This window comes from Podarcis filfolensis, assembly GCF_964270895.1.
Source record: "Podarcis filfolensis genome assembly, chromosome: 12".
NCBI classification, from domain to species: domain Eukaryota; kingdom Metazoa; phylum Chordata; class Lepidosauria; order Squamata; family Lacertidae; genus Podarcis; species Podarcis filfolensis.
In genome coordinates, this window is record NC_139614.1 from 7,238,582 (window position 1) to 7,266,579 (window position 27,998).

Consider the following 27,998-nt stretch of genomic DNA (forward strand, 5'->3'; position numbering starts at 1 on the left):
ACACACATCTGTGTATGCCTGCAATGTAGGCAGCCACCTAGACCTGAGTTTTATTTTTCCTCCACTGGCTTCCTTCTTGTAACCAGCCAAGCCTCCTAAGTTTTGAGTGCCAAATCCTCTTCACGCTAGGCTTATTTAAGTTTTCAACATATGTATGCAAACAAAGCAAATAGCACCAAAACCTATTCCCGCTGAGTCTCTGTTTCAAGAACCAGCAAGACTTTTAAGCGGAAGAATTCAATGTTTTCAATGTGTAGTTTTAAAAAACATTAATTTGTATGACATGATTTGTAGCACTTCAACAAAAGGCAAACGAACTATAAAGATAGCCATCTGTATATTTTAAAAGTATTTTTCAACCAATAATAATGTTACGTGCACTCTGAAGACTCATGTATATTTTAGCTTTGTGATTGTGTCTCCCTCTGATACCCTAACATTCTGTGGCTCAACTGTTTTGAACACTCAGTAAATCCTAGACTCTCACATGTCTTCATTAGGTAATTCTGAGGTTATTCTGTTTTTAAATTCAACTAAGATACTTCCGTGAAGCTAAGATACTTCCGTGAAGTGTAGAAATCACTACCTTGGTTTTAGGTGGCCTTGTTTTGCTTCCAAACCTAAGTGATCACAGAATCACTGAAGTTTGGCATTACCGGGAATAATTTAACTACTAAACAGAGGATTTCAAGGTTTTCTTGGATAAGCTTTTATGTGTATAAAGGTAAAGGGACCCCTGACCATTAGGTCCAGTCGTGACCAACTCTGGGGTTGCGGTGCTCATCTCGCTTAGCCAGCATGACTAAGCTGCTTCTGGCGAACCAGAGCAGTGGTTTAACCCACAGGCCAGAAACTGCCTAGAATCAAGGGCAATTTTTTCAATATTGATTTTCCTTTCAAATATTTCTTTAATGCATGAAGTTAGCAAACTATTGATGCAACTATTAATTTACTATTAGTAAATATTTCTGGTTTTTAATTATTGGGATGGAACAATAAGCTCAGCCATTTTCTCTGTTGAAAATGGGGAGCTAGGCTTAAAACTGAAGAAAAATCTGAGACAAAGCTTTAGTTATGCTTTAAATCAGTTAAAATATTCTTTTGTTCACTATATTGTGTGCTTACACATTTGTGTTTTTCTTATTTAAAAACTATGATATAAATGAAGATGAGGAAGAAAAGGTATAGGCTGACTTCCTAAGAAAACTATTTTTCCAAATTATTAACAAATGTTTTACATTATTTTAGCCAATATTAGCTTTCAAATGAGACTTAATTTCATTCTAGAACAAGAAAAAGTGTTCAAATTATATTTAATTAAAAGTCTGTACTTCCATATAGCTTACATTAATTACACAGTCGAGTTAAATTCAATATATTTGTTTTGGCCAAGGATGGATAAAATAAATAAGGTAACTTTGCAACCTCTAGTGCACAGTGGATTGACCAATAAATGTGTCTGATGTGTAACAAGACACATATTTTTTGATGTACCAGAAAACTAAACAAAGCTATTGACCCAAAAGATGTGACAAATACTCCGGCTTGATTGTTGGGTTAATACATTTCCAAAGTTTCCAACTTGGTGGAACTTGAAAATCTGCCCTGGATGAGACACTCCAATGATTTATTTGTAGTTCGCTCTGCATAGGGTCATAAATATAATTTGCTACGTATTTCAAGCCAGTTTCTTTTGTTAAGACCATTTCCAGACGACTTTCTATAGTTAACCATTTGAGTAGCTCACGGTACTCAACTTGCACACTTTCTATGAATGGTTGCCTATGTTAGACAAAGATAATTACCAATAAGGCTACAGTTGGCCTAAGAATTGCAAGTCCTCCATTTTGTATCTGTAAATTAAATCTGATCACAAAAGGGAAGCTTATATGTGGGAAATAAATTTGTTTCCTGTTAGACATGGACTTATCCAGATAAGATTTTAAAATATGCCCAAAGAATATCTAGCCACTAAATATTTTAAGAGGCCAGTAAAATCACCTCTCTGCATGTGCAAACCAGACCAGACTGAATACAATCTTTCTGCAATATATTCTATATTGCCCTTTATATAGCCCACCTAGACATTGGTTCCTGTCTTTTCAGAATTTCCCAGAAGGGCAATTGGAGCAATTTAAATGGATGTGTGCTGATTTAGACAAGTTTGGTAACATTGTCTATGCTGGTCGTGAGAAAGTTAATGGCTACTTTTTTGTCCCAAAACAATATAATACCCTCCAAGTGTCCCGATTTTCCAGAGACAATCCCAGAATTGCGGAAGCCATCCAGGCTTCTGATTTGATCCCAGGATGTCCCTATTTTCCCCACCAGCACCGTTGCCATTTAGCTCAGGGAGGGGGATGAGCTGGCGCTTGTCCCGAGCAATGGCAGTGGTGGTGATGGTGAGAAAGCTTCCCATTGCCTCTCCATGTCCTCTCTATGGCTGCCACTGCCAGCCTCCTCCCTTAGCCAGCTCATAGCAGCTTCTGGAGAGCAGGAGAGGAGGAGGAGAGGCTGCCAAGGCCCAGCCCTGCATGACACGCCAGCTCTGATGGGCAGAGACAGAGGGCAGGGCTGCCCTGACCAGGAAGAAAAAGAGAACACAGTGGAATCTTGTTTTTTTTTAAAAAAAATAAAACCAAAGGAGAGCACAGGAGAGTCTTGGTTTTTAAATGAAAAACGCTTTGTGAGTTCGCGTCTTCTGATCTTGCCCCTTTCTAAAATGTATCTATTGGTGTGTGTTTTTCTTTTTGTAAATCTACCAAGGAATGAAATAAAATTCGGGTTAAGGGGTTTTCTCAGGACAGTGGAGGGCATGTATGCTGTGTCCCCTTGGCATAGTGGTGATGGCACCTGCCCTTCTTCTGATAGGAAATGCTCTGTAAGAGGGCACCAAAAATGTGGTTTCAAGGAGGGTCCGTTAGGGCAGAGAGTAAGAAATGTCCCTATTTTCATCTGAGGAATGTTAGAGGGTATGCAATGTTGACAGTCAAGGGGATGATTTGATTTATTTCCATATTTTTAGCTTTATTTCTGTTGTAATGGCCTTGGCTACAAGTAGTAAGAATCTGTCTGATTATGTGCTTTTGAAATATATATAGAAAGTATATATGCATATAGAAATGTAGTTACTACCTTGTGTTAAGTTTCAAAACCAAGGTACATGGTGAACAAATTAGCAAGACCAGGCAGATATTTTAGGAACAGATATGTTTTGTAAATATTTTTACTCTATCCGCAGTTGATTTTAGTCCTTAATTATTGTTTTGAAGTATTTCCAATATATCCTGTGTGCAATCCCTGCAGTTGAAACCTCAGGTCTTTTCTCTAGCCAAACTAGAAATAGTATAATTTAGAGAGTGCATATGTTTTATTTCATTTTCCAGTAAGAACTCAACACTGCAATAAATTTAAAAAAACCCAAACCTTTAGAACTTCCAAGTCCTCTCTCTCTCTTAAAACACTGCAACAGTAAAGGGGATAAAGGGTTGTATCCCATGCTGTGTGGGCCGAGTTCTGCTTGAGCAATAGGACTTTCCCTACCTCCCCTCTCCCTAAAGGTGTAGCCTTATGAGGCTTTGCCCTCGGGTGGGAAAAATATTGCACCTGGGAAAGGGAAGTGGGAGTCAACAGACACTCAAGAAATAGTTTCGGAGAAAAAGGTTTTATTTCTACCATCCATGAACTGGTAGAAGGAGCAAGTGTGATAAGTCACAAAAAGCATGCACGAATTCACAGTCATGTGCACATGCATATATACCCCTTTCTAGTTCCCTCCTCCTTTCTCCTCCCTCAGGAGTCCTGCCCCATGTTGAGGTTCCTGAGCATGTACAGAAAGCTGTCTTGGGACTATTGTGGACTCTTGGCACCCTTCCCAGGAAAGGGGTTTCAGAGTGTTCAGATATGTTTCAATCTCTTGTTCTGGCATGGTTCCCGGACAGAAAACAAGTTGCAGTGTGGTTCTTTAGCAAGGCCAGAAGGCATGAGAAAGGCCTGAGAAACAATGGACTGTTCTCTACCTTTGTTACAGCAGAGCGGAATGTTTCTGATGCTTAGCTGCTGAGAAAATGATTTTGAAAAGCTTTGAGAAGCTTTGAGCCTGCTTTGGTGGGGGGTGACTTCGGGCCTAGGTGAGGTCACTTGTCCTCACCTTCCTTCAAAGGTAAAGGTAAGAAGAAGAGGAGTTTGGATTTGATATCCCGCTTTATCACTACCCGAAGGAGTCTCATAGTGGCTAGCATTCTCCTTTCCCTTCCTTCCCCACAACAAACACTCTGTGAGGTGAGTGAGGCTGAGAGATTTCAAAGAAGTGTGACTGGCCCAAGGTCACCCAGCAGCTGCATGTGGAGGAGCGGAGACGCGAACCCGGTTCCCCAGATTACGAGTCTACCACTCTTAACCACTACACCAGACTGACCATTAAGTCCAGTCGTGGACGACTCTGGGGTTGCGGCGCTCATCTTGCTTTACTGGCCGAGGGAGCCGGAGTTTGTCCGCAGACAGTTTTTCCAGGTCATACGGCCAGCATGACTAAGCCGCTTCTGGCGAAACACTGCTTACCTTCCCACCGGAGAGGTACCTATTTATCTACTTGCACTTTGACGTGCTTTTGAACTGCTAGGTTGGCAGGAGCAGGAACCGTACAACAGGAGCTCACCCTGTCGCGGGGATTCGAACCGCTGACCTTCTGATCAGCAAGCCCTAGGCTCTGTGGTTTAGACCACAGCACCACCCATGTCTCTCTCCCTAATCTGCTCTGGAGTTTCCCTCAACCCTCTAGGGCAGATTTTGAAGGGGGGCGTTGGAGAGAAAATAAGTGGAGGGGGAACTTCAATTGGTCTGTAAAGCAAGATGGGCGCCGCAACCCCAGAGTCATTCACGACTGGACTTAATTGTCAGGGGTCCCTTTACCTTTACCAAAGGCGCATTCCTCCATTGTCTCCTGAGACAGATGGATGCCAACTCAAAAACTTTATGGGGGCTTTTGAAAAACATGCTCCTCTAAAGAAGCATGAACTACTGGTGCATTTAAAATTGCTTGCTGGGTTTAATGGCTACAGTTGCAAGGTGGGTTCTTGTTGTCGTTGCTTCTTGTGCCTTGAATGGGAAAGCAAATCAGGCTCCATTAAACCAAGTCAAGTGGTTATCTGAGGACTCACCAGATTGATTTTCAGCATGATGAAGGAATATACAACATTTGCCTACTTAAGATTATGAGAACAACTTCCTTAGATTGCCATTTTAAATATTTATTTCTGTTAAACTCATTTAAATAAATTTAAATAAATTTCATGACTCAACAACATCTTAGAAATCATACAAGTTATCTAATACACTGAAAACCACTTATCAAATGTATAATGTATGGGAAATGGCTGCAGACTGTTAAAGACAGACTTGGTTTTTGTTGTTTTTAGAGTGTTGTAAGAGAACATTTGAGAATGTAATAGAAAAGATTGGAGAAGGGATAGTAGAAGTGAATTTATCCATCAGCACACTGGTATCTTCTGAAAATAATCTTCTGTAAACTTTGGAAAGTAGTCTCCATTTAATTTTGGCAAAGCTGATGGAGAAATTAGCTTTTATGTTGCATGTAAGGACTGTTGTTCAAAAGAGCAGTGTTACTTCCATTATACTTCCACATTTTCACAGAGAAAAAATATTTTTCCTCTTGATTCAGGGTTATTGTCCCTTTTACAGAAACTACCTTTCATTTTCAAAAGCATCCAGAATGGTCAATTTCAGACCAGAAAGAGTGAATTAGCACAAGGACTAATTTTCCTAGCAATAACAAAGCATTAAACGTGTACTTTTAAGCTAAAATAAAAGAACAGAGGAATGCTTGGGTGTAAAACAACAAATTAAGAACCTGCTTAGGCGTGTAAAGTAATATAGCTGCTACAAGAGCAACAGCAGGTTTTCATGAAGTGACAACTCAATATTAAATTTGTCAGACCAACTTGTTATTTTTTAAATGCCCAAGACTTAAGACCTAGCCATGCAACTTCAAAGAGAAACTCTTCACAGAAAAATTAGTTTCCTAACATACCAAGTGTAATTTGAAGAGAACACAACACTATTAACTAATTAACTTAAGTAGAAATGGGATCAGCAGGTCTTCTCCCTGTGCAATTTTGTTTTGGTTTTATCTTTGTCCTGTGTTTCTGCTCTGACTGGCACTGCTTTCAGGTCACTGTAATCCACAAAGAGCAATTTAGCAAAGGAAATCCACACCCATACCTAAATTTACTCCTAGAATATGTCCTTTGATCTTTCTTTCCCTAACTGCAGTTATAACATCTTCAGTTCCTCTGCACCCATTTGCTGTGACCTTGAGAAGCAACCAAAATTCCATGCTTATTGCAGATATGTGGTGAGAAAGTGGAGAGCTTGTGAAATATATTTGATATCCTAATTAGAACTTGCAGCTAACAAAAACAAAAAACACGCCCATAAACAAAAGCACATGCCACTGATTCTCAATTAGTTCTCCCACTTTATTTAATGACACTTCATTGAAGTGAATGGGCTGGATATAATTGCATAGAGCTTTGTTGAGTGCACATTGAGACATTTAATGCTAACAAAGGTGTCGCACTGCAGCTTTAGATTTTGCCTAATAGTATGCTGTTTTTCTTTTTTGACCAAATCTGAAACAATAATTCCATTTCAAGCTATTTCACACTCTGTCAATTTATTTATTTACCTCAAGAAGCTTTTCGCACGGTTCTTTTCTCAATGCAGCTCGCAGTGCATGCCTTAGATTGTAAATTTAATTAGTTAAGTAACTGAAGTGGAATCTACACACATATAAAAAGCACTGTGAAAGTGCTTTTTAAAAAAACATTTTGAAAAATACATTGAATTTGGCATAGCTCACTGTGGCCATCTAGTGTCACATTTGTATATTGCACTTTACAACACATTTAAAACGTTTTATTTGCAGCTGAGTCCCAAGTATACCAAAGGCTTCATTGCAACTTCACCACCAAAGAAATTGAGTTCCTGAAAGCAGTGGACATTTGATTGATATATTTGGGGAAATGATTGCAGTTTACTGTGGTGTTTAGAGAAAGCAAGGGTTGAAGCCATATGTGCTTTAGTAGCTAACATTGAAAGCCTCTATATGACTTCACTTCCTAAAATGGCATCAGATTTCTTATTAAAAATTACATATGATTTTAATTATGGAAATGATTAACAAACAGCATATTGTAAAGATTTAACTGGAATGAAGTATGGTATAGAAATGTAGCACTTAAGAAGCCAGAGTCGCTACTGGAATATACACTGAATACTCATATATCTTCTTAGTAAACTCAGCTGATTCCCTTCCCTCCCGAAATTGCTCTACAGTGAATATTATAAACACAATTTCATGAAATAGAGGTACTCCTTTAACGAAAAATGTACTAAGCATTCTTCACCAGCTGCAATGCCAACAAATCCTTTTAAAGTGTAGTGAGGTAGTACAAAAGAACTACAACTTCTTGACATTGTAATCACACTTTTCTGCAATGTGGCCCGATTTGGAGAAACATATTTTGGCTTATTTAGTGTTGTATGGAAGTGAGAGCTGGACCATAAAGAAGGCTGATCACCGAAGAATCAATGCTTTTGAATTCTGGTGTTGGAGGAGACTCTTGAGAGTCCCATGGACTGTAAGATCAAACCTCTCCATTCTTAAGGAAATCAGCCCTGAGTGGTCACTGGAAGGACAGATCCTAAAGCTGAGGCTCCGATTCTTTGGCCTCCTCATGAGAAGAGAAGACTCCCTGGAAAATACCTTGATGTTGGGAAAGATGGAGGGCACAAGGAAATGGGGAGGATGAGATGGTTGGACAGTGTTCTCGAAGCTACCAGCATGAGTTTGACCAAACTGTGGGAGGCAGTGGAAGACAGGAGTGCCTGGCGTGCTCTGGTCCATGGGGTCACGAAGAGTCGGACACGACTAAACGACTAAACACACATTTTGGCTTATTAAGCCTTTGACTATAAAAGGCTCCAGGATAATGATGGGAGCTGTTTTTAGGTTTTTGAGAGATTCAGAAGAACTGAGTTTATCAACCCTTTCCACCTTCCCTCTTCCTTCTCCCCCATTAACATGATTCATCAACATAACAAAATAGTGTTCACAGGATGATTTTTGAAAGGATTACATATAGAATGAGATATGTACACATACTCCAGCAGAACTTACTGTCTAGGAAAATTATCTAGAAATGTTCACATCAGTAGATTCCCAGATTCCTACCAATCTCCATTAAAAAATAAAGTAACATTCAGACGTTCCAACATTCAGAGGTTTCTTCATTCAACAGGTCAACACTGAATATTATACAAGTAGCAACAGAAAATTGAGACCTTGGGAAGGGTTGTTCAATTCTCACTTCTGCATGAGGTTCTGAATCTGATCCCAGATGATCTTGCAAAATCTAACAAACCTTGTAATGCATGCCCCAAGGGCTTCCACACATACAATGATTTTCCCAACCCCAACCAAAGAGTAGTTCTCCCTTGAAAAATCGCTACCTGCTTTTGAAATCCTCCTAAAGGTCAGAGACAGATTGTACTGCTATATGAGACCGCTGCTGTGTAAGCAGATATGATGGCGGGATTTCTTTAGATCACAGATAAATTTTCAATTTGTATACTCAAATGCAATAAAAAGCTTGCTTTTTTGCACCAACTGGTTAGTTTTCATTCATTGCATGACTTAGATATTCTCCAAGATGGACTGCTCAAGATGTTTGTACAAAACAAGTGAACCTTAATTGCCTGGGGCAATACAGAACCATCCAAGCAAACTGGCAATGTAGCTAAAACGATGGTGCTTGCAACATCATACAATAAAACATCTCAATTTAAGCGTTTATGAGGATCAACAAACAATTTCAAAAATCAAATGATAAACCACATTTCTTACTAAGTAAGCATACTTTAAGTAAACACATTACATCTTGATGAACAAAATGCATTTTGACTCAAGATTAAAAGAAACCAGCCGACTAACAAGTGGGATTTCTATTACACTGATTATATAATTTTTTATCACAGTACACAACTGTGCTAAGCGGAGGAATAGTAAGCCTACAAGAACTTTATCAGTTTTAACAGAATCATTTGTTCATCCAGAACTGACTTGATTATGTGATTTGATTTAATCCTATATGAACTAAGGAATTTGATTTAGAAATGTTATTACACGCTGTTAATCTCTCGGGTAAGAAGGAAAGTAACATAATTAGACACATTTTCCTCCTTATCTTAGTTTGGGGCTAAGACACTTTTAATTAGTACTTTCACAAATGTATTCCTGGCTGCATTCATGTATTTCAATGGCCGACACCAACTACTCCCCATGGAAACTAGCCATAAAAGACTAATGTGACATCTTTAACAAAAGTTTTAGGTCAGGGAGCAATTTAATTAAGAGGGGACAAGAGACTGCCAATCATATTCAGGAAAAAAACCTATTCATTAAACGAGACTGATAGATACAAAGGTGCCACCCTCTTTGGAATTCAATCTCTTCCACTGCTGCAAGCAATACCTCACTGAACATTAAGTGCTAAAAGGTTTGACATAATATATTTGGGATGTAGGGGTTAGAAATGCTCATATATTCCACTGAATCACTCTTCCATAACACTTGCAGAGTAATGCTCGCGTGTTCCCCTTGGGCAAACACCTGTTTACGAATAAGGACATGTCATTAGAAGTGACTTCAGCCGCTTACGCACAATGCCAAATTTAGTGTAAATCACTTGGGTTATGCCAGGATTGGCATTTCAATCCTATGTTCTGGACAATTAACTACAACCTTTAGTTTCTAATTACTTATCTAAGGTGTTTAAAGCAGTGTGTGAAAATAGAGAAAGGGAAACAGAGACAGCATTCACATTTTCCAGAGAGACAAATGGTGCCACCTGCTTAGTTAATACAAACACACTCTTAAAAAGCTACAACTGAATGAGGCAAAGTTATTAACTCACAGCATGCACAGTCTAATTTATATATTACTGATGTCATAGACATTTATAGAGCAAGTAAAAGCCTTTCTTAGCTATCAAAAGAATAAATAAATATGTCAACACATAGCCCAGAAAACATTGCACTGTGAGAATTATGTGCCAAAAATGGGCAGTGTTTGCATCATCAAATGCATTTCCTCCAATTCAGGTATGCATTGCAACTTATCATACTGAGCCAGTACTAGGGCCTGGGAGAGCATGGCTCAAATCCCCACTCAATCATGAAGTAAATCAGGTAACCTTGGGCCAGTCACTACTTCTCAGCCTAACTTACCTCACAAGGTTGTGTAAGGATGAAATGGGGAGGGAGACCATGTACACCTCCTTGAACACTTCGGAGGAATCTTGAGACATAAACATGATAAACAATTCCCCCCCCCCTTCATAAAATCCACTTGAAAAATCTGCGTATGACCATATGCTCAGTAACTGAAAAAATTAAATATTCTTGGTTTTGTGCATAAGACAAACCTTAGAATGCTATTTAAACAGTTCAGTATATGAAGGGATTATAGCAAGCACTGAATACAATGTGATAGAAATGTTGGTTTTGTTTTATTGTAAATTTATACTGTACAAGGTATGTTAGACGAGTTCTCCGTCTGAATGCATCTGTTTCCTGGCTGGAAGATAAACTCCAGTATTTCTGGTTTTGACAGAAGGCTGGAGCTTGTGGATCTCCCGTATCAGAAGTAAAACAACTTAGCAATACAATTGTACCTTGGAAGTCGAACGGAATCTGTTCCAGAAGTCCGTTCGACTTCCAAAACGTCTGAAAACCAAAATGTGGCTTTTCGTTGGCTGCAGGAAGCTCCTGCAGCCAACCAGAAGCCGCGGAAGCCCCGTCGGACGTTAGGGTTCCAAAAGAACGTTTGCAAACCGGAACAATCACTTCCAGGTTTGCAGTGTTCAGGAGCCAAAACATCTGACCTTTGGGATCCAAGGTACGCAACTTTATAGAATTACTCTAATTACAAGTTTTATAACTAATAGGGGACGTGGGTGGCGCTGTGGCTTAAACCACAGAGCCTAGGACTTGCCGATCAGAAGGTCGGCGGTTCGAATCCCCGCGACGGGGTGAGCTCCCGTTGCTTGGTCCCTGCTCCTGCCAACCTAGCAGTTCGAAAGCACGTCAAAGTGCAAGTAGATAAATAGGTACCGCTCTGGCGGGAAGGTAAACGGCGTTTCCGTGCGCTGCTCTGGTTCGCCAGAAGCAGCTTAGTCATGCTGGCCACATGAGCCGGAAGCTGTATGCCGGCTCCCTCGGCCAATAAAGCGAGATGAGTGCTGCAACCCCAGAGTCAGCCACGACTGGACCTAATGGCCAGGGGTCCCTTTACCTTTACCTTTATAACTAATAGAAGTACAACATGAGAATTTTTCAGAAACACACTTTTCCTTTCTCCGCTAGGTGCCACGTTTTATTTGGAGCACATCTATTGTAATGAATGGGCCTAATTTAGTCATGTTCATTCATTTCAATGAGTCTACTCAGAGTTGCATGCTTAGGGCATAAAAGGACACAAACCACTACTACGCAGCTAAGGAGAGGAAGGCCTGTGGGCAGGGAAGGTGTATTTCCCCCTTCTCATCTCAGCAGAGATCTGAACGGCATAACAACTCTCCTGTTCTTGCCTGGATAGGAACCAGGGTGGAAAAATAAACTGCAGCATTTTGTTGGAGACCCCACCTGCAATGCTGTAAAACTACCAGAGCTACCTGCTAAGACAGAGTTTGGGCATCGGGTTGCCAGCAGGAGTTTCACTTACACATTTAAGGCTTCAGTGCTTTCAAATAAGCACATTTTGATAGAGAGTTAAAGCATTCTGAACATGGCATTGCTTTGAGAAGAACCCTAAAGTTGACACCCCCACCCCATGGGTTCCTAACCGCTGTAAAGAAATATCTCACTGCTACACTAGCATCTTCTTTTCAGTAGATGGGAACCAAATGAAGCCTTCCTCTTTAAAATAATTTAGTATGGTTCATACATTTTTATTAGGTACCTGAGAATTTTAATTGTCCTTTAAGAAACAGTACATTTAAAAGGATCACATAATACAAGATGCAGCCAATCTAACTTTCTCTCTACTTTACTAGCTGTGTAGGACATCCCGCACCCTCATCTGCTTTTTAAGTGAAATCCCATATGCTAGGGGGGAATGAATTTCAGCTCCTCCCAGTTTTAATATTTATTATATGATTATGGAGCCCATAAAAATTTGAGAAGTGTTTTTTTTATTCTAAGGGGAAACAAGAAACATCTTAAGTTTGGTTAGGAGTTCACATCATAATTTAGAGATATTTTAAGAAGAAGTCTGTACTGAAGTTATGCCAGCAAATAAATTGGGGTGCTTTGCTGTACTGTGTTGTTGACCATTTAACCTGGTTCATAAAGAGTAACTTCAGATTTATGAGGCAATGTGGTATGGAAGTTTTAACAGTTTGCTTCTAATCATAGGGGGGAAATGTAGAATAAATCTTTTTTGTGAAGATTCCCCTAATTTATACTACAGCCAAAGAAGTGAAGAAAACAGCACATTATACAGTATTTTAAAATGTAAACGTTTTAAGAACTGCAGTTAAACTTATCTGATTTTCAACAATATCTTTGCAGTTACAAACCATTTGTAGAACCAACGTCCACTCATCCCATGAGAAACAGATGTCTTAAAAATACCACCACTGATTAACCCATCAAGAATATAGGCATTTATCTGGGAGATGAGCTATCATTCAGTTTTAGAACCAATTTACTTGAAGCCCATGAACTTAAATCTTCTATTAAGAATTAAAGCTATGTTTTAACATTGCTGTTTGGATCTAATACCAACTAAGAATATTTTACCTGCTTCACCTCCAATAAACACAAATACAAACCATAGTGGTTTTCTTAATTGGAAAAGGGGCCAAAAACAAGTTTAACAATGTTTCCAGAACTGCTGAAGACAACTAGAGAAAACCCATTCCTATTTTATCTACATTAATGAAAAAGATTCACTGTAATACAACAGAGCACAAATGCATTTGTACTCCATACAAACTAAAAAGCATTCAAATAAGTTTCCAGAGTTGCTGCTTTATAGTTAATTCTTAAATTCTCAATAAATTCTCCTCTCCATTTACAAGAAATAACCCTCATATTATCCAAGATTAAACATTAATGAGCATGCCAGTGGTACTACATACACAGTAAAATGATGCTTCCAAATGAACATTTGCTTTTATATGTTTCAATTACAGTAAACCAGAAATGAAGGACTTTAAATAATTCTTTTTTTAAAACATGTCACTTCTCTCACCATCTGTGGCAAAAGCTGAGTCCTGATTTTTACTGTACACCCTTTTTCTTGAACATCCAGGTTGAAAAAGATAAAAGTATTTGCATTTAGCTTGTTCCACTGAAATTAATGGAACAAGTTGTCTACAACCAACTTAATAAGCCAGATCAGGGCATCCAAGACTGTCCATCGCCTTTTGGCGAATGTAATGAATTAACCAGTCTGCCAACAGATACAGCAGCCTGGGAAACTTTGCAGCAATTTATAAAAAGGGGAGAAGTAGTTATGTTTTATTTTTAGCTGCTGTGAGCAAAAAGAAATTGCTATCAGGTTGCTGGGGGTGGATCCTTATGGACCAGTTAGATCACTACATTGTCCAGGCATCAATCATCAGGACAGTCAAAGGCTCAAAGCACTTCACAAAGTGCCCATTTTCACCATGTGATTTAGCAGTTGTGCTGGGTAAAGTTAAGGATTTTGTCCTGTTTCTAAACAATGCAGAAAGTTGCAGATTCAATTCCAGGCATCACCAGGAAGAATGGGAAAACCCACTGTGTCTGAAGTCCTGAAGAACCACTGCTAATCAGTATAGATAATACCAAGCGGTATAGTCTAATGGCTTAAGTCAGCACACGTTCCTAGTTCTGCAGCAATTGGTTTAGGAATTGTGCATGCAGATCTATCAAACCTGACCTCTTCGTTAAGATTTTACAGTGTGAACAAGATATCCACATTATAGTGCAGGATATCGTTGTATAGAATATCTCTGTGTATACACCTGAGCTCTGGGGAAAGCTCTGGGGAAAGCACTTATATTGAAGTCATGTCTCAGTTATAGCTGATCTGTAATGCATTTGGTATCACTGGCCTCACCTGTAACCCTTTATGCAATTACCGTATTGGCCTGAATATAAGCCATACCCAAATATAAGCAGCATCCGAATATAAGCAGCACCTTTAAAATTCATGGGGGGGGGGAGACAATACCCAAATATAAACTGCTCCCTTAAAATTCCAGAGGCACTCACACCCATTCCATTTTACCATATGTCTGTTTCAGCAGCGATATAGTTAAAAAGCCCATTTTTGTAAGGTCGCGAATGTAAGCCACACTTTAACTTTTCACAGTCGGAATTTGAGGGTGGGGGTACGGCTTATATTTGGGCTAGATGAAAGAGTACTTATATCAGTTATAAATATGACGTTCTGGAGAAGCATTATATGTTATCTGTAACATGAAGTCCTATATGCCATTACCTGTAACAATTGCATGCCCATTTTTTCCCTCTGCAAATCCAGTTACAGTTTTGAGTTGGCCTGGGAACACATAAGCTGCTCTTATTTCTGCATTAGTACAGCAGATGAACAGCTTCCCTGGGGACTGATATTGTCTGATCTATTACCTGCTTCAACAGGTGCATATGAGCCTACCTCCAAAGAGCCAAGCTATCAATTTTTCAAAACCAAAGGGGCTTTCAAGTTTGTGTTTCTCAAACAGCTGCCCATCATGCCATATGGCAACACCTTTTGAAACTGATAGGACTTTCAAAGGCAGTCTGTGATTTAGCCTGAAGGATCTGCTCTTCAGAAATAAAGATAAAAAAATCCCACTAGGCATGACCAGATCGTTGGGGTATCTAAACTTTGGATCCTGATTATGATATTTTGGATCTCCACAGTTACCTCTAGAGCAGGATTCTGTAGGGAAGTGATTCGCAGCTCCATGCTACATAGCCAAGTAGATTGTCCATTGATACGCTACGCCCCTGAGGAATTTTAGACCTAATTTTTAGTGTTCAGAATTTCTCTCTTGGGATATAAATTGTTGGCTCAACTCTCTGAAGACTGAATAGACAGCTTACAATTATATTTTCAAGGCAGACTTTTTATGACTAATAAAAACCTAGAAGGATGCATTCATCAATCCCAAATAGTTTCATAAAAGGAATAGCCTCTATATTGGCATGGTTTTATATCATTTTAAAACTGGAATGATATGCAGTACCATACCTATATATGAAGCCACATTCTTATTTCATGAAAGATACTGAACTTTCATTCAATCAGTAATCTAAAAACTACTAAAAGCATATAGTCATAACAAATAACCTTTACACATAATGCGAAAGGAAACGGATAATTATGTGGTGATTAATGATAGCCAAGCCATAAATCTTGGTTATCACATTTTCTCTGGGAAAATGGAGAGAACAGGGGATCTGATGCTCTCAAAGGGTTGCTTTCCACACTGGGAGGCCGAGAAGTTTTGAGGGACCCAGATGGGGATGGATGACTTAGAGCAAGGAATTTCAGTCATGCCCAAACACCAGATAGTAGTAGGGGGACAGTTCTTAGGGTACTGGATAGGCAAAAGCTCCCTTTCTTTAATTCTTTTGCGACTGTTATAAATTACAACTGAGGCAATCTGTCTGCCAGTTAAAATTTACATCTGGAATGTGAGCTGACTGATGGCTTAAGAAGAGAAGATCACTAAAAGGTTGAAAGCAAAACAAAATGCATGTTTTAATGGTTTGTGCCCAAGAAAGATTCTCAACAGCTAATGGTCCTCTACTCTGGGTTACTGAGGGGATTGTTTGCACATGAAGGTGAAGGATGGATGGTGAAGAACCCTGTGTGATAGGCAGGGAAGTAAGATTTCCCAGGATGGGAGGCTGGGAGAAGAAAGGGAAGCTTTCAGGTGAGAGCAGGGACGGTCCACACCATTCTGTGTAAGACAAGGATTAAGATCTACCTTTGTATTTTCTTTGTTGTATCTTTGTTTTGTTGTTGGTTTTTATTTTTATTTAGATTAGGTTTTTTTATTGTATGATGAAAAGATTCAATAAAATTTATGGGGGGAAATAATAAAATAAAATAGTGTCTTTTGATGCTAACCCTTCCCCAGTTTGTCCATACACAACTAATTCCATGGGCCACAGGAATCACTTAATCTAGTCACTTGGGCTGGAATCCTAAAGGGAGGGGAGAAATTTGAAGGTGGTTTAACTGACTTAACCTATAACTTGCCAGGCTTGAGCAGGCATGGCAGGACAGAGCAGTGTGTTGTGTTTCTCCCTTCATTTTTGGGCTATTAAAAAGTATTAGAATTTATTTTGTATTTGATTTAGGCTCCCAAATGCATCTAAATATCTTTCCAGTTTGATGGCCTGTGAGATGACTGCTATTGCTTTGCATTCTTCAGAGAACGAAGCCACTTCCCAGTCTTCTCACAACATATCCCCGTCTGGCCCTATGGACATCAGAGTGTCAAAGGGACCCAGGGTGGCAGAGACGGAACTCCAGTCTATCTTATGACCCTTGAACATTGTGACAGGGAACACAGGATTGAAGCCTCAAGCTCTCATTGTATTAAGGAATAACAGTCAGCTTAATAAATAAAAAGGAATGTTAGTGACGATGAGCAATATTTGAAGAACTGTGCATAATTTCGGTTACCGTATTTTTCGCTCCATAACACGCAGATTTTTCCTCCTAGAAAGTAGGGGGAAATGTCTGTGTGTGTTATGGAGCGAATGCCTACAGATGGCGGGGGAATCTGCTGCAGTTGTGAGCAGTCCATGGCTCGCTTTGAAACAGTAAGCGGCTCCTGTCAGCTAGCGGAGCCGGGGAGGAGGGAGAGAAGCAGAGCGGGGTTGGCTGCTTTAAAACAACCCCGTCCTCTATGTTCCTCTCTCCTCCCCACTGAGCTGCTAAGTAGCAGCAAAGCTTTTCAGCCAGCCTAGCCGGGAGGAGGGAGAGAAGCAGAGCGGGGTTGGCTGCTTTAAAACAACCCCATGCTCTCTGTCCCTGCCTGCAGTTTTTTGCTGTCCGATTTTGGATTAGCCACTGTAGGGGCTGTGTGTGTGTGTGCTTGAGCTATCGTTCTCCTCCTCCTGCTTCCCGTTCACTCTCCCTGCGCCCCTGCGCCCCTGCGCTCTCCCTCCGACTTTAGGATTGACACTCTGTGTGTCTGTCTGTGTGTGAGAGGGCTCCTTCTCCTTCTCTTGCTTCCGTTCACTCTCCCTGCGCCCCTGCGACTTTAGAATTGACACTGTGTGTGTCTGTGTGTGAGAGAGGGCTCCTTCTCCTTCTCTTGCTTCCCGTTCACTCTCCCTGCGCCCCTGCGCTCTCCCTGCGCCCCTGCGACTTTAGAATTGACACTCTGTGTGTCTGTGTCTGTGTGAGGGCTCCTTCTCCTTCTCTTGCTTCCGTTCACTCTCCCTGCGCCCCTGCGACTTTAGAATCGACACTCTGTGTGTCTCTGTGTGTGTGAGGGCTCCTTCTCCTTTTCTTGCTTCCCGTTCACTCCCCCAGCACCCCTGTGACTTTAGGGCCAGTTCTCTCTCTGCGTGTGTGTGTGTTTTGACCTCACTGCGCTTGTTGGGGGAGAGTGTTGGTCGCAATTTTTCTTGATTTGTCTCAGAGTGGTTACTATCATGGTTTCCTTGCCGGGGAGGAGGGAGAGACGCAGAGCCTGCTTGTTCTAAAGGAGCAAAGCCAGAGAGGAGCCTCTCCTGCATTATTAGCAGCATCCTTCTCCACACACCCCACGCGTGCTCCTTGTCCCTTGAGTTCTTTTCCTTCCCTCCCCACTTAAAACGTGGTTACAAAGCACGGATCCACATGGATCCTCAGGATTTTTGCACTAGGTCACCCCAAATTCACCATCAGATCACATAGCATATCCATGGCTACAGCCTGCACCAAAAAACACACGCACCCACTGTTTCATGGGGCTGCAATGGCGCAAAAACGTGGTTACAAAGCATGGATCCACATGGATCCTCAGGATTTTTGCATTGGGCTACCCCAAACTCACCGTCAGATCACATGTCTGGCCACAGCATGAACCACAAAAATCATACATCCACTGTTTCGTTTAGAATATTTTTTCCTTGTTTTCCTCCTCTAAAAACTACGTGCGTGTTATGGTCAGGTGCGTGTTATAGAGCGAAAAATACGGTATATTCTTCATGTGTCTTTCGGTGAGATCCCAGGATAGAATAAAGAAACAACAAGTCTAACTTGAACTGCACAGTTCTGACACTGCGTTCTGCATGTGTCTTTACAGCTCATAAACCATAAATTCCTTCTATCCCAATGTCTTATTTTAATGAGTTTTTTGTAGTTAAAAGTAATTGTGAAGTTTTGAAATATTTACTGTTTTCTACTGCACTCTGCTGGAAGTACTTGTGCCACTTCTGCACACACATGCCAGAAAACTGAATACTCCAAATGCAATACAATTTATTCGCATCTTGACACATACTCCCTTTTTCAGTACTAGAAAATTTCAAACTAGATGCCTTAAACTATGCAGACAGACACATTCTAAGTTATCCTAAATAACTGCTTACAAAACACTGAATCCCAAGCTGTTATTCTTCAGTATGTTACATGGCAGTATCAGTACTTCAAACAAATATATGCTTTTTCATAATAAATAACCCATAAATAACCCATAAGTTAAAAAATAAGCTTTTTGGAGGGCAGACTATAGGTATTCCAACCATACAATTGTCAAAACAAAAGTTGATATATGCTCATGGAGAATAAATCCATTTGAATAGGTACAGAACCATCAGGAGTCAATAAAAATGTGACAGACTTAATTTCACAATCTTCTAGAAACAACAAGGAAAAAACTCCTCCTGTCCTAAGCCATATGCTGGCATTAAACCCAGCGTGCACAATGTGCTTTGAAACTTTCATTAATATATGCTAAAATATTTTAGTTCAGTGGCTTGGACAAAAGAGCATGAAAAGACCCCTTTTCCTTTCCTTTTCTCTGAATAAATTTAAATATCTTAAAGAGTCTGCAAGGAAAGCAATTAAACAAACATTTCTTTTACAAAGAATATAAAAAGGTCTCAGCATATTTTGTTTATAGATTCTGCTTGCAAAGCAGAATAAATAGAACGACAATTCAAAAGTCCATATGTAGAATGAGCTACCTGAATTTTTTGATGCTCGGCTTTTTGGACCATTGAGCTATTATGCTCTTGGACAATGATGACATAATCCAGCAAAGACAATACATCCACAGAAAAAGCTTCCATATGTGGATTCCCTGTTGGATAAGGAACTGTGCATGATGCACTGGGCTGATGCCCAATGCTGTCAGATTCATTATTTTGTAAAACTACATGATCCTGGTTATATTATCAACAACCATCAAAGTTGGGAATACTGGTTACCTCTGAAATCTTGTGAACACATCTCCCTATGCTCCATATAGCCACATCCTCTATTCCTTACATCACGGATGGGAAACTAGATCTAGCCAGCAGGCCAGATGCTTGGTTCCCCCACCTGCTGATCACCTGTGCTGACATCACTTTGATGTCAGGTGCCCATTTTTGCTTCTTAGCGTGGCAAGTCGCACTGCCAAGTATCATTCAAGCCCAGCCAAGAAGGACTTGAAGTTACTACCAGCTGATTGGAAGAGACTTCGAGCTCAATTTTTTTGCAAGGGTAGAACTCAGTACAGCAGCTGAACTTGAACTCAGCACCTATCAGCTGATAGGTGGTGACTTCCAGCGCCACTTTCTGCTGTGATTGGCTTACCTTTCCCGCCCCAACCTGGCCACAGTGATCCATGTGACGGTCACCTCCAGGCTTGACTACTATAATCGCTCTACGCGGGGTGCCCTTGAAGCTGTCCCAGAAACTCCAGCGGGTGCAGAATGCTACAGCGAGGCTCCTCATTGGGTCTCTGCCATGGGAGCATATTCACCCAGTGCTTTTTCAGCTGCTCTGGCTCCCGGTGGAGTACAGGGTCAGATTTAAGGTGCTGGTTTTGACCTTTAAAGCCCTTCATGGCCTAGGACCCTCGTACCTACGGGACCGCCTCTCCCGGTATGCCCCACAGAGAGCCTCAAGGTCCATAAATAGCAACACCCTAGTGGTCCCGGGTCCTAAGGAAGGTAGATTAGCTTCAACCAGAGCCAGGGCCTTTTCAACACTGGCTCTGGCCTGGTGGAACGCTCTGCCTCATGAGACCAGGGCCCTGCAGGATCTTATTTCTTTCTGCAGGCGCCTGGCCTTTGGCCTGGAGCCAATTTGATTCCCCCCCCCCTTTCTTTTTTCTTTTTCCTTTCTCCTCCTGTGATGAGGCTGTATTTTAATATTTTAATGTTTCAATATTTTAATGTTGTATTTTAATCTTGTTTTTAAGTTGTATTCATTCAACTTGTTTTTATTATTGCTTGTTAGCTGCCCTGAGCCCGGCCTTGGCTGGGGGGGGCGGGCTGGGTATAAATAAAAATTATTATTATTATTATTATTATTATTATTATCTACAGAAAATTCAGCTGACAGGGAATTCAGTAGCACAGCCTACACCAGCAGGTTGTGACAACAAGCATTCTTGCCAATGCACAATCAAGAGTGTGCTTTAAGGTTAGTTGTGGAGCAGGTGGGCATGGTTTGGAGGGGAAACAGCATTGCAGGCCAAACTGGGAGCAATGCCAGGCCCAATTAGGCACGCAGACTGGAGGTTCCACATGCCTGCCTTACATCTTTAGTCTAATGAACAAACATTTGCACTTCAGGGTGCAAACATGTTATGTGAGAGCAGTTTAACTGGTCACAATAAAATAATGTGTTAGCAAGAGTAATTACTGAAGTACAAATAAAACACTTGTCCAAGAAAGCTGTGTGAAAGCCGGTACATTCAATTAGCAGCAAAACTACTGGTATCCGAAGGAGTGAGCAGGCACACGAAAGCTTATACCCAGAACAAACTTCGTTGGTCTCTAAGGTGCTACTGGACAATTTTTTAATTTTTTAATTTATTTCGATAGCAAAACTACTGCACTTGGTACATGAGAACATCAAAAATATTTCATGCTTTAAACAGCATTTCTTTTCTTTAAAATGTGTCATATAAAATAGCCAACCATAGGTATTATTTTGTCCAAAACTATATTAAGAAATTTATAAATTAAAAGGTCGGATGTTCTAATCAATATTTTACCCCCAATTTTTCCAACTACCATTTTCTTTACCACAGCTGCATTAGCACTAACCCCCTAAAATAGCTCTGCTGTATTCCGTAATAGGGCAATTAAATGATACATAATAGAGACACGCTGTCAAAATGTAGAAATTACTAGTTATGTGTAAGTAAATGCTAAGGAGCATACAATGGTACCAACAGGAATAACTCTGGCGAATAAACTTTGTTCTCATTTGTTTTTTCCCCCAAGTTTGTGTAGTTAAGTCACCATTTATACTCTCACATAACTCTACTTTTTGTTTGAAAGGTTTAAACTGGGAAACGACAGCAAAGGTTATTCCTCAGAGATAGCAGCAGCTAGAAGCTTGAGATGTGTCTGTGTTGATGTTAAAGAACATAAAACTAGAGAAACAAAAAAAAAGTTTAATAAAGAAGTGTATTTAGGTTTGTTATGTGTACTCTGGTTTTCAAACAAGTTTTTAAGAAGGTTCACTTCTTTTACTCCCAAAGAAAATTTGATCCTATTATGTTTATTTTCCCGCACAGAATACAATATTAAAGCCAAAGTTCAATTTTAAAAATTCAAACCTCTAATTACATGTACTTATTGTCAATATTAGTTTAACTGTATTTACACTACGTAGATAAGTTGCAAGTATGTTATTCTAGAACAGACACATATTGGTCATAATACAGAGAACTACAGACCCAACATTACTTTGGAATTATGTTTCTTAAGGTTTCAGGCTTGCTGGAACTTCTTTGCTTTTTAGTACATCACCGAAAAACAGGTGCAAAAAGGTAGCTCAGCTGGGTGGATGTACTCTTCAGAATTAAAGAACAAGGTGTTCTTTAAATTAAATTAAAGAACAAGGTGTTTTGGGCATATGCTCGGCCCAAGAATTTGTGTCAGAGGCAATTTGCCATAACAGGGAAGGAGGGGACTGTTGGTTGTGTGAAAAGTTCACAGCGCCCCCCTGCCCTGGCTTGGTGTCAGGAAACTAGTCTCATGTTTCTATGGGTCCTAAGCAATACATTGGGACGCGGGTGGCACTGTGGGTTAAACCACAGAGCCTAGGACTTGCTGATCAGAAGGTCGGCGGTTTGAATCCCCGCAATGGGGTGAGCTCTCCTGCCAACCTAGCAGTTCGAAAGCACGACAAAGTGCAAGTAGATAAATAGGTACCGCTCTGGCAGGAAGGTAAACAGCGTTTCCATGCGCTGCTCTGGTTTGCCAGAAGCGGCTTAGTCATGCTGGCCACGTGACCCAGAAGCTGTACGCCGACTCCCTCATAGCGAGATGAGCACCGCAACCCCAGAGTCGGTCACAACTGGACCTAATGGTCAGGGTTCCCTTTACCTTTAAGCAATACAATGGGAAATAACAATGGCTCTGATGAAAGAATAAAGCAACAGTAGTTTTTGAAGGAAAACTAGATGTCAAGTAGGAGAACACATTTTTTAAATGAAGCAATTGGAATTACTAATAACACAATCGTATAAAACAGCTACTCTAAAGTCAGTCTATTGAATTCAATAGGATGTATTCCCAGATAAATTTGGATAGGGTTGCAGCATAAATTATTATTAATCTATTTCAGTTTTTAAAAGGCGTTTCACTTCCTGTGTGTCGAATGCTACCCAAAGGATTATTCTACAGGTTGGAGGGGGAGGAGGTGATTTTTGCTCATTTTTCCTCCTTGCAGACCCTAAGACCATCTTTTACACTGTTCTGGAGGGAGCACAGGGAGAAGAAGGCAGTTGGTGAAAACCCACCACACCCTTATTCCAGCAGAAGCTTCCACTGGATCTCAGTGGAGCTTTACCATTCACAGAAGGTTTTCAACCAAGGTTTTTGCCCGTTTTTTATGCAGGTATCTCGTTGCTCAATAAAACATCCTCTACAGTATCTGGGCTTCACAAACCAACACCTCCCCCCTCTCTTTCAAAAATGAGAAATACTTTTTGCTATGGGTTTCATTATTGGGGGAAATGCAGGGAATTAATGTAAGAAAGTACAAATACAAATAAAACACTATCTTCATGTCTGTGCCATATATCAAAACAGGATAATTATTTTAAGAAATATTCATTCCTTGTATATAGGCAAAAATATGCAAAGGAAATTATGTTCCACAGTTCTCTGATTTTAAAAGGGAAGAACTGCATTACAAACCTAGAGTTCTGGGGTGTCTAAAGGAACATTAAGGCTACATTAAGTGCTTTACAATGCCAATGATTTTTTTTTCAAGACAGCTGCATTGCCAATACAAGGCCCTTTTGTGAAAGTAAACCAATCAAGTTGGCACACTGTTCCAATTTCCTTTCTAGGACAAGCCTCTAAAGCTGATAAATATGATACAGCTCAGCTACATCCCTGGCTTCCTATAAAAGGAAACAGGATGATCTATCCTACGTACGGATGCAAATGCTATTGCTTGAATATATTTCTGAAATGGAACCAAGTGAAGTCATTTCTCCAAGCTAGAACCTCCAAGTGAATTATTATTTGAGAAAAGCCATTGCTCCAGTTATTAAGCAAGTTTGAGAACTGAAGATATATGGATTTCTAAATACCTGAAGCACTTAAGACTGGAAGAAAGAAGTTGCAGTTTGATTATGACTCCCTAAAGGTAATGAAAATAAAAAAATACATTTGTGCTCAAGGCTGTATGGGGTGGGGCTGGAACATTCCCAATATTAAGAACCTAGGCAACATGAAACTTCGCATTTCATAAAAAACAACAACCAGTAGATACATCTTATTAATTGAATGCCAATTTTACTCTTCATAAAAAGAAATGCCCTTAACATTAAAAGAAAACTCAACATAACCTAACGTTTTTATGGAGCTGGACATCTGGAGAAAGAATACAATCACCTGAACTTTCTTACTTCCCTATTCCCATAGAAATCCAAATACAGTGGTACCTCGGGTTACATACGCTTCAGGTTACATACGCTTCAGGTTACACACTCCGCTAACCCAGAAATTGTGCTTCAGGTTAAGAACTTTGCTTGAGGATAAGAACAGAAATCGGGCTCCAGTGGCGCGGCGGCAGCAGGAGGCCCCATTAGCTAAAGTGGTGCTTCAGATTAAGAACAGTTTCAGGTGAAGAACGGACCTCCGGAACGAATTAAGTACTTAACCCGAGGTACCACTGTACAGAATCAAGTAAGTTCTGATTTAAGCTTACTGACAATTATTTTATCAAACTGCAAAATCACATTACAATAGTGTGCAATCTTCCTACCCTGCCCCCAGCTCAGCTGATTGGAGATTATAGATCAGATCAGCAGCAAGAAGATAATTGGACTGAGTCCCACTGCTGAGCTGCACATGAAGGAAGAGATCACTCTCTTATTCCATGAACAGCTCAAAATGTTCCTGTGCTGTGACAAAGGGAACTCCTTTCATATACCAAAACATGGAAGTAAAGTGAGCTACCCATGGAAGAACAAAGTAACCTGTTCCTCCCTGGGAAGCTCCCTGCAGTTCTGTGTTGCATGCTGAATGGAAGGAGCAATTAATGTTATCAGGGGACTGGAAGAATTCTAATACAAGGAAATACTATTGGGGGCAGGGATTTTATTTTAGAAAAATGGAACGAGGGTGACATGGTAGAGGTCTATACAATCATGTATGGTGTGGAGTAAGGAGATACAAAGATTTCCTTGCAGTACTAGAATGTGGGAGCTTCCAGTGAGATTCAGGACTGATAAACATACTTCTTCACACAACACTGCAATGTGCTGTGGGATCACTTTAAGTTTATGCAGCCTGACAATGTGGATAAGGTGCTTGCTATTGATATATAAACTCTTAATGGCTTAGAACCAGTTTACTTAACAAATTGCCTTGCCCCATACATGCCTATTTAGCCATCTCAGTACAGTGGTACCTCGGGTTACATACACTTCAGGTTACATACGCTTCAGGTTACAGACTCCACTAACCCAGAAATAGTGCTTCAGGTTAAGAACTTTGCTTCAGGATGAGAACAGAAATCATGCCCGGCAGCGCGGCGGCAGCAGGAGGCCCCATTAGTTAAAGTGATGCTTCAGGTTAAGAACAGTTTCAGGTTAAGAACGGACCTCCGGAACGAAATAAGTACTTAACCCGAGGTACCACTGTATTTGGAACTTGAAACCTTTGCAAGTGCCACATAATGTTCATTCCACATTAGCAGCACAAGTGTTTTGGAATTCCCTACCTATTAACATTAGGCAGGGACCCAGGCTATATTGTTTTATATCCCGCCGAAAACTTGTTCATGTAACTTAGTTATTTATATTTGTTTTTAAAGTTTGGCTGATTTATGTTTTAATTGTGATGGCTGTTTGTATATTTGTTTTTTTTAAATTGTTTTGTAGATTTTAGCTGTGTTTTGTTTACAATTTTATTTGTGCATTGCTTAGAAAGCTCCTGATTAAGCAGCTTTTAAACCTTCTAATAAATAAATAACTTTTTAAAACATGAGTTTGCTACCACACAAATGGTGATAGCTACCAGTTTAGTTGGCTTTAAAGGTGGAATAGATAAGCATAGAGAAGGAGTCTATCAATACTTATTGGTCATGATTTGTTATATGCACTTCCAGGTTCAGAGGCAGAATGCCAATGAGTAACAGTTGCTGGGGAGTAACAACAGAAAAGGTCTAAAGCTTTCATGCCCTGCTTCTGGATTTCCCTAAAGTTCCTAGCTGCCTCCCACTGGAAATGAGATTAAACTATAGTCTGATACAGCAACGCTCTTATGTTCTTTACCGAGGCAGAAACTCAAACTGTGTTCCATCTTGCAACAGTATATCAGTTGATTTGCTTTCAATTACTTCAGCTATTGCCTTTGAAAGACCCAGGATGTAAATACATTTGCAAACGGAGACTGTTCGTCTCAAGATTATTTTGTTGTGGATGTTACATCAGTTAAACCATTCCATCAGTTTACAGTATACCATAAATGTTTACATGAGCTCTGAACTATAAAATATTTTCACATAACTATTTCAGCTCGGAAAGAATGATGCACTGTCAAAGTTTGCGAGAGCTCAGAGTAGCAATTCAGTATCTGAAGATCAAATAAAAACCACTGCAGATCATCTGGAAAGTTGCAGGGAATATTAGGTTAAACAAATTACTGTTCCATGGTCTCTCAGCTGGTAAATGTAACCAGGAAGGTATCGCTTATGTATTTTAAAACTATGTGTTTAGTGTGGGGGGAGACATTAAAGAGTCAGGCTCATAACCCAACTATACTGACCTGTCTGTAAGTTCCCTCTAACAGGGTGTCCAGATGTTGCAGAGGAGCCTGGGTTTTATCTTTAAACCGAGTCAGCAGTCGTCGTTCAATAGCTCTAAACTGTACGGCTCTTTCAGATAATAGTTGCTCATATTTAGTAGCATTCAAGCGCAGCTACAATTAAGCAAGGAAAAAGTTAAAAATATTCCAAAATGCAATAATATTTTCACATGACACATTTATAACAAACAGGTGGAGAACAACTGCATTTCTGGAAGTTTTACTGTAGTAATTCGCAGAGTGCTTTTCTATGGTAAGGTAGTCAGTCTGAAGACCGGTAATTTCACACTCATCATCAGATCAACTAACAGGCTAGAATAATGCCAGGTATTACCAAAATTGAAAATAATTGTTGACAGTGAAGGCAATCTGCTGTAATGCATGATAATCTTACCATGGGTTTTCATGACAGAGGTGAAATTATCTCGTCATCAGCAGGTTATGAATTATTTCAGTACACTGGATCTGCAGCACATATGCTCAATGATATTTTACTAGCTGCGGCAGAAATCAGGCACAGTATTTTAAAATGTTTAAAACACTGTCTTTAGGAATAGATTTTTATTTTTAGGGGAGGGCAATTTTATATATATATCAAATGTCAATCCAATATCAAAACAACTCATATTCCTGTCTATAATGACTGTGCCAAGTGTTCCTAAGAGTTTTGAAGAATATGTTAATATACTATTGGTTTGGCAAAGATTATTAGAAATGAGACGCTGACTTTCACAGCCCAAACAGCCCTGACATAATCTCCATTCCTCTTTATAAAAACATATACAAAGCCATTAAGGGCTTGAAGATGGGTCACTATGAGCCTACACACCATGACTGCAGCCCCTACATAAATGCACTGGTTTATAAACAACTGTAACAGCTCAAAGTAACAACTGAAAAAGTCACCAGCCAAATTTCATTACAAAATCACAAATATTAATATGCATACCTCAAAATGATGATCAATTATTTCAAAATATTCTTGTAAGGGGATTGGGCCAGAAAAAGTACATGCAAAGTCTTTACAGTTTTGTTTCCTAAAATGTTCTTCAAGACGCACAGTGAGTTCTTTCACAATTAGCCAAAGGTCTTCTAACTGCTCACTTTGAATTCTGTAGCGCTCTTGAAAATGAAAAGCAAAATAAAAATTAGTAGCTGATTCACTATCAGTTACTAAGTAGGGCCATTTTTTTATTTTAAATGAATTTAGTTATACACAAGACAGAAAAAGACAAACAAGAATAAAAAAACCCAATATAAACTAAAGACTACAGGAGCAGAGCATAAAGGTGAGGTGCACATGTACATACAGCTATACTTGATAACAGTTCTACTTACGTTGTTGCTATTATTATTATTATTATTATTATTATTATTATTATTATTACTATTAGTTTAATGAATATAGTATTTCCAGATTTCAC

The 27,998-nt window shown here is 39.8% G+C and overlaps 1 protein-coding gene across 5 annotated transcripts in view; it reads right to left on the reverse strand.

Moving 5' to 3' along the window:
• The window catches only part of BBS9 (Bardet-Biedl syndrome 9), a 222,554-nt gene that overhangs the window by 141,602 nt on the left and 52,954 nt on the right, over window positions 1-27,998 (reverse strand). For all 5 annotated transcript variants that reach the window (XM_083577730.1, XM_083577731.1, XM_083577729.1 and 2 more), the window contains exons 17-18: window positions 27,524-27,696; window positions 26,536-26,688 (exon numbers count right to left, since the gene is read on the reverse strand). In XM_083577730.1, the coding sequence (XP_083433856.1) occupies window positions 26,536-26,688; window positions 27,524-27,696 (326 nt within the window). The remainder of the gene's footprint in view (window positions 1-26,535; window positions 26,689-27,523; window positions 27,697-27,998) is intronic.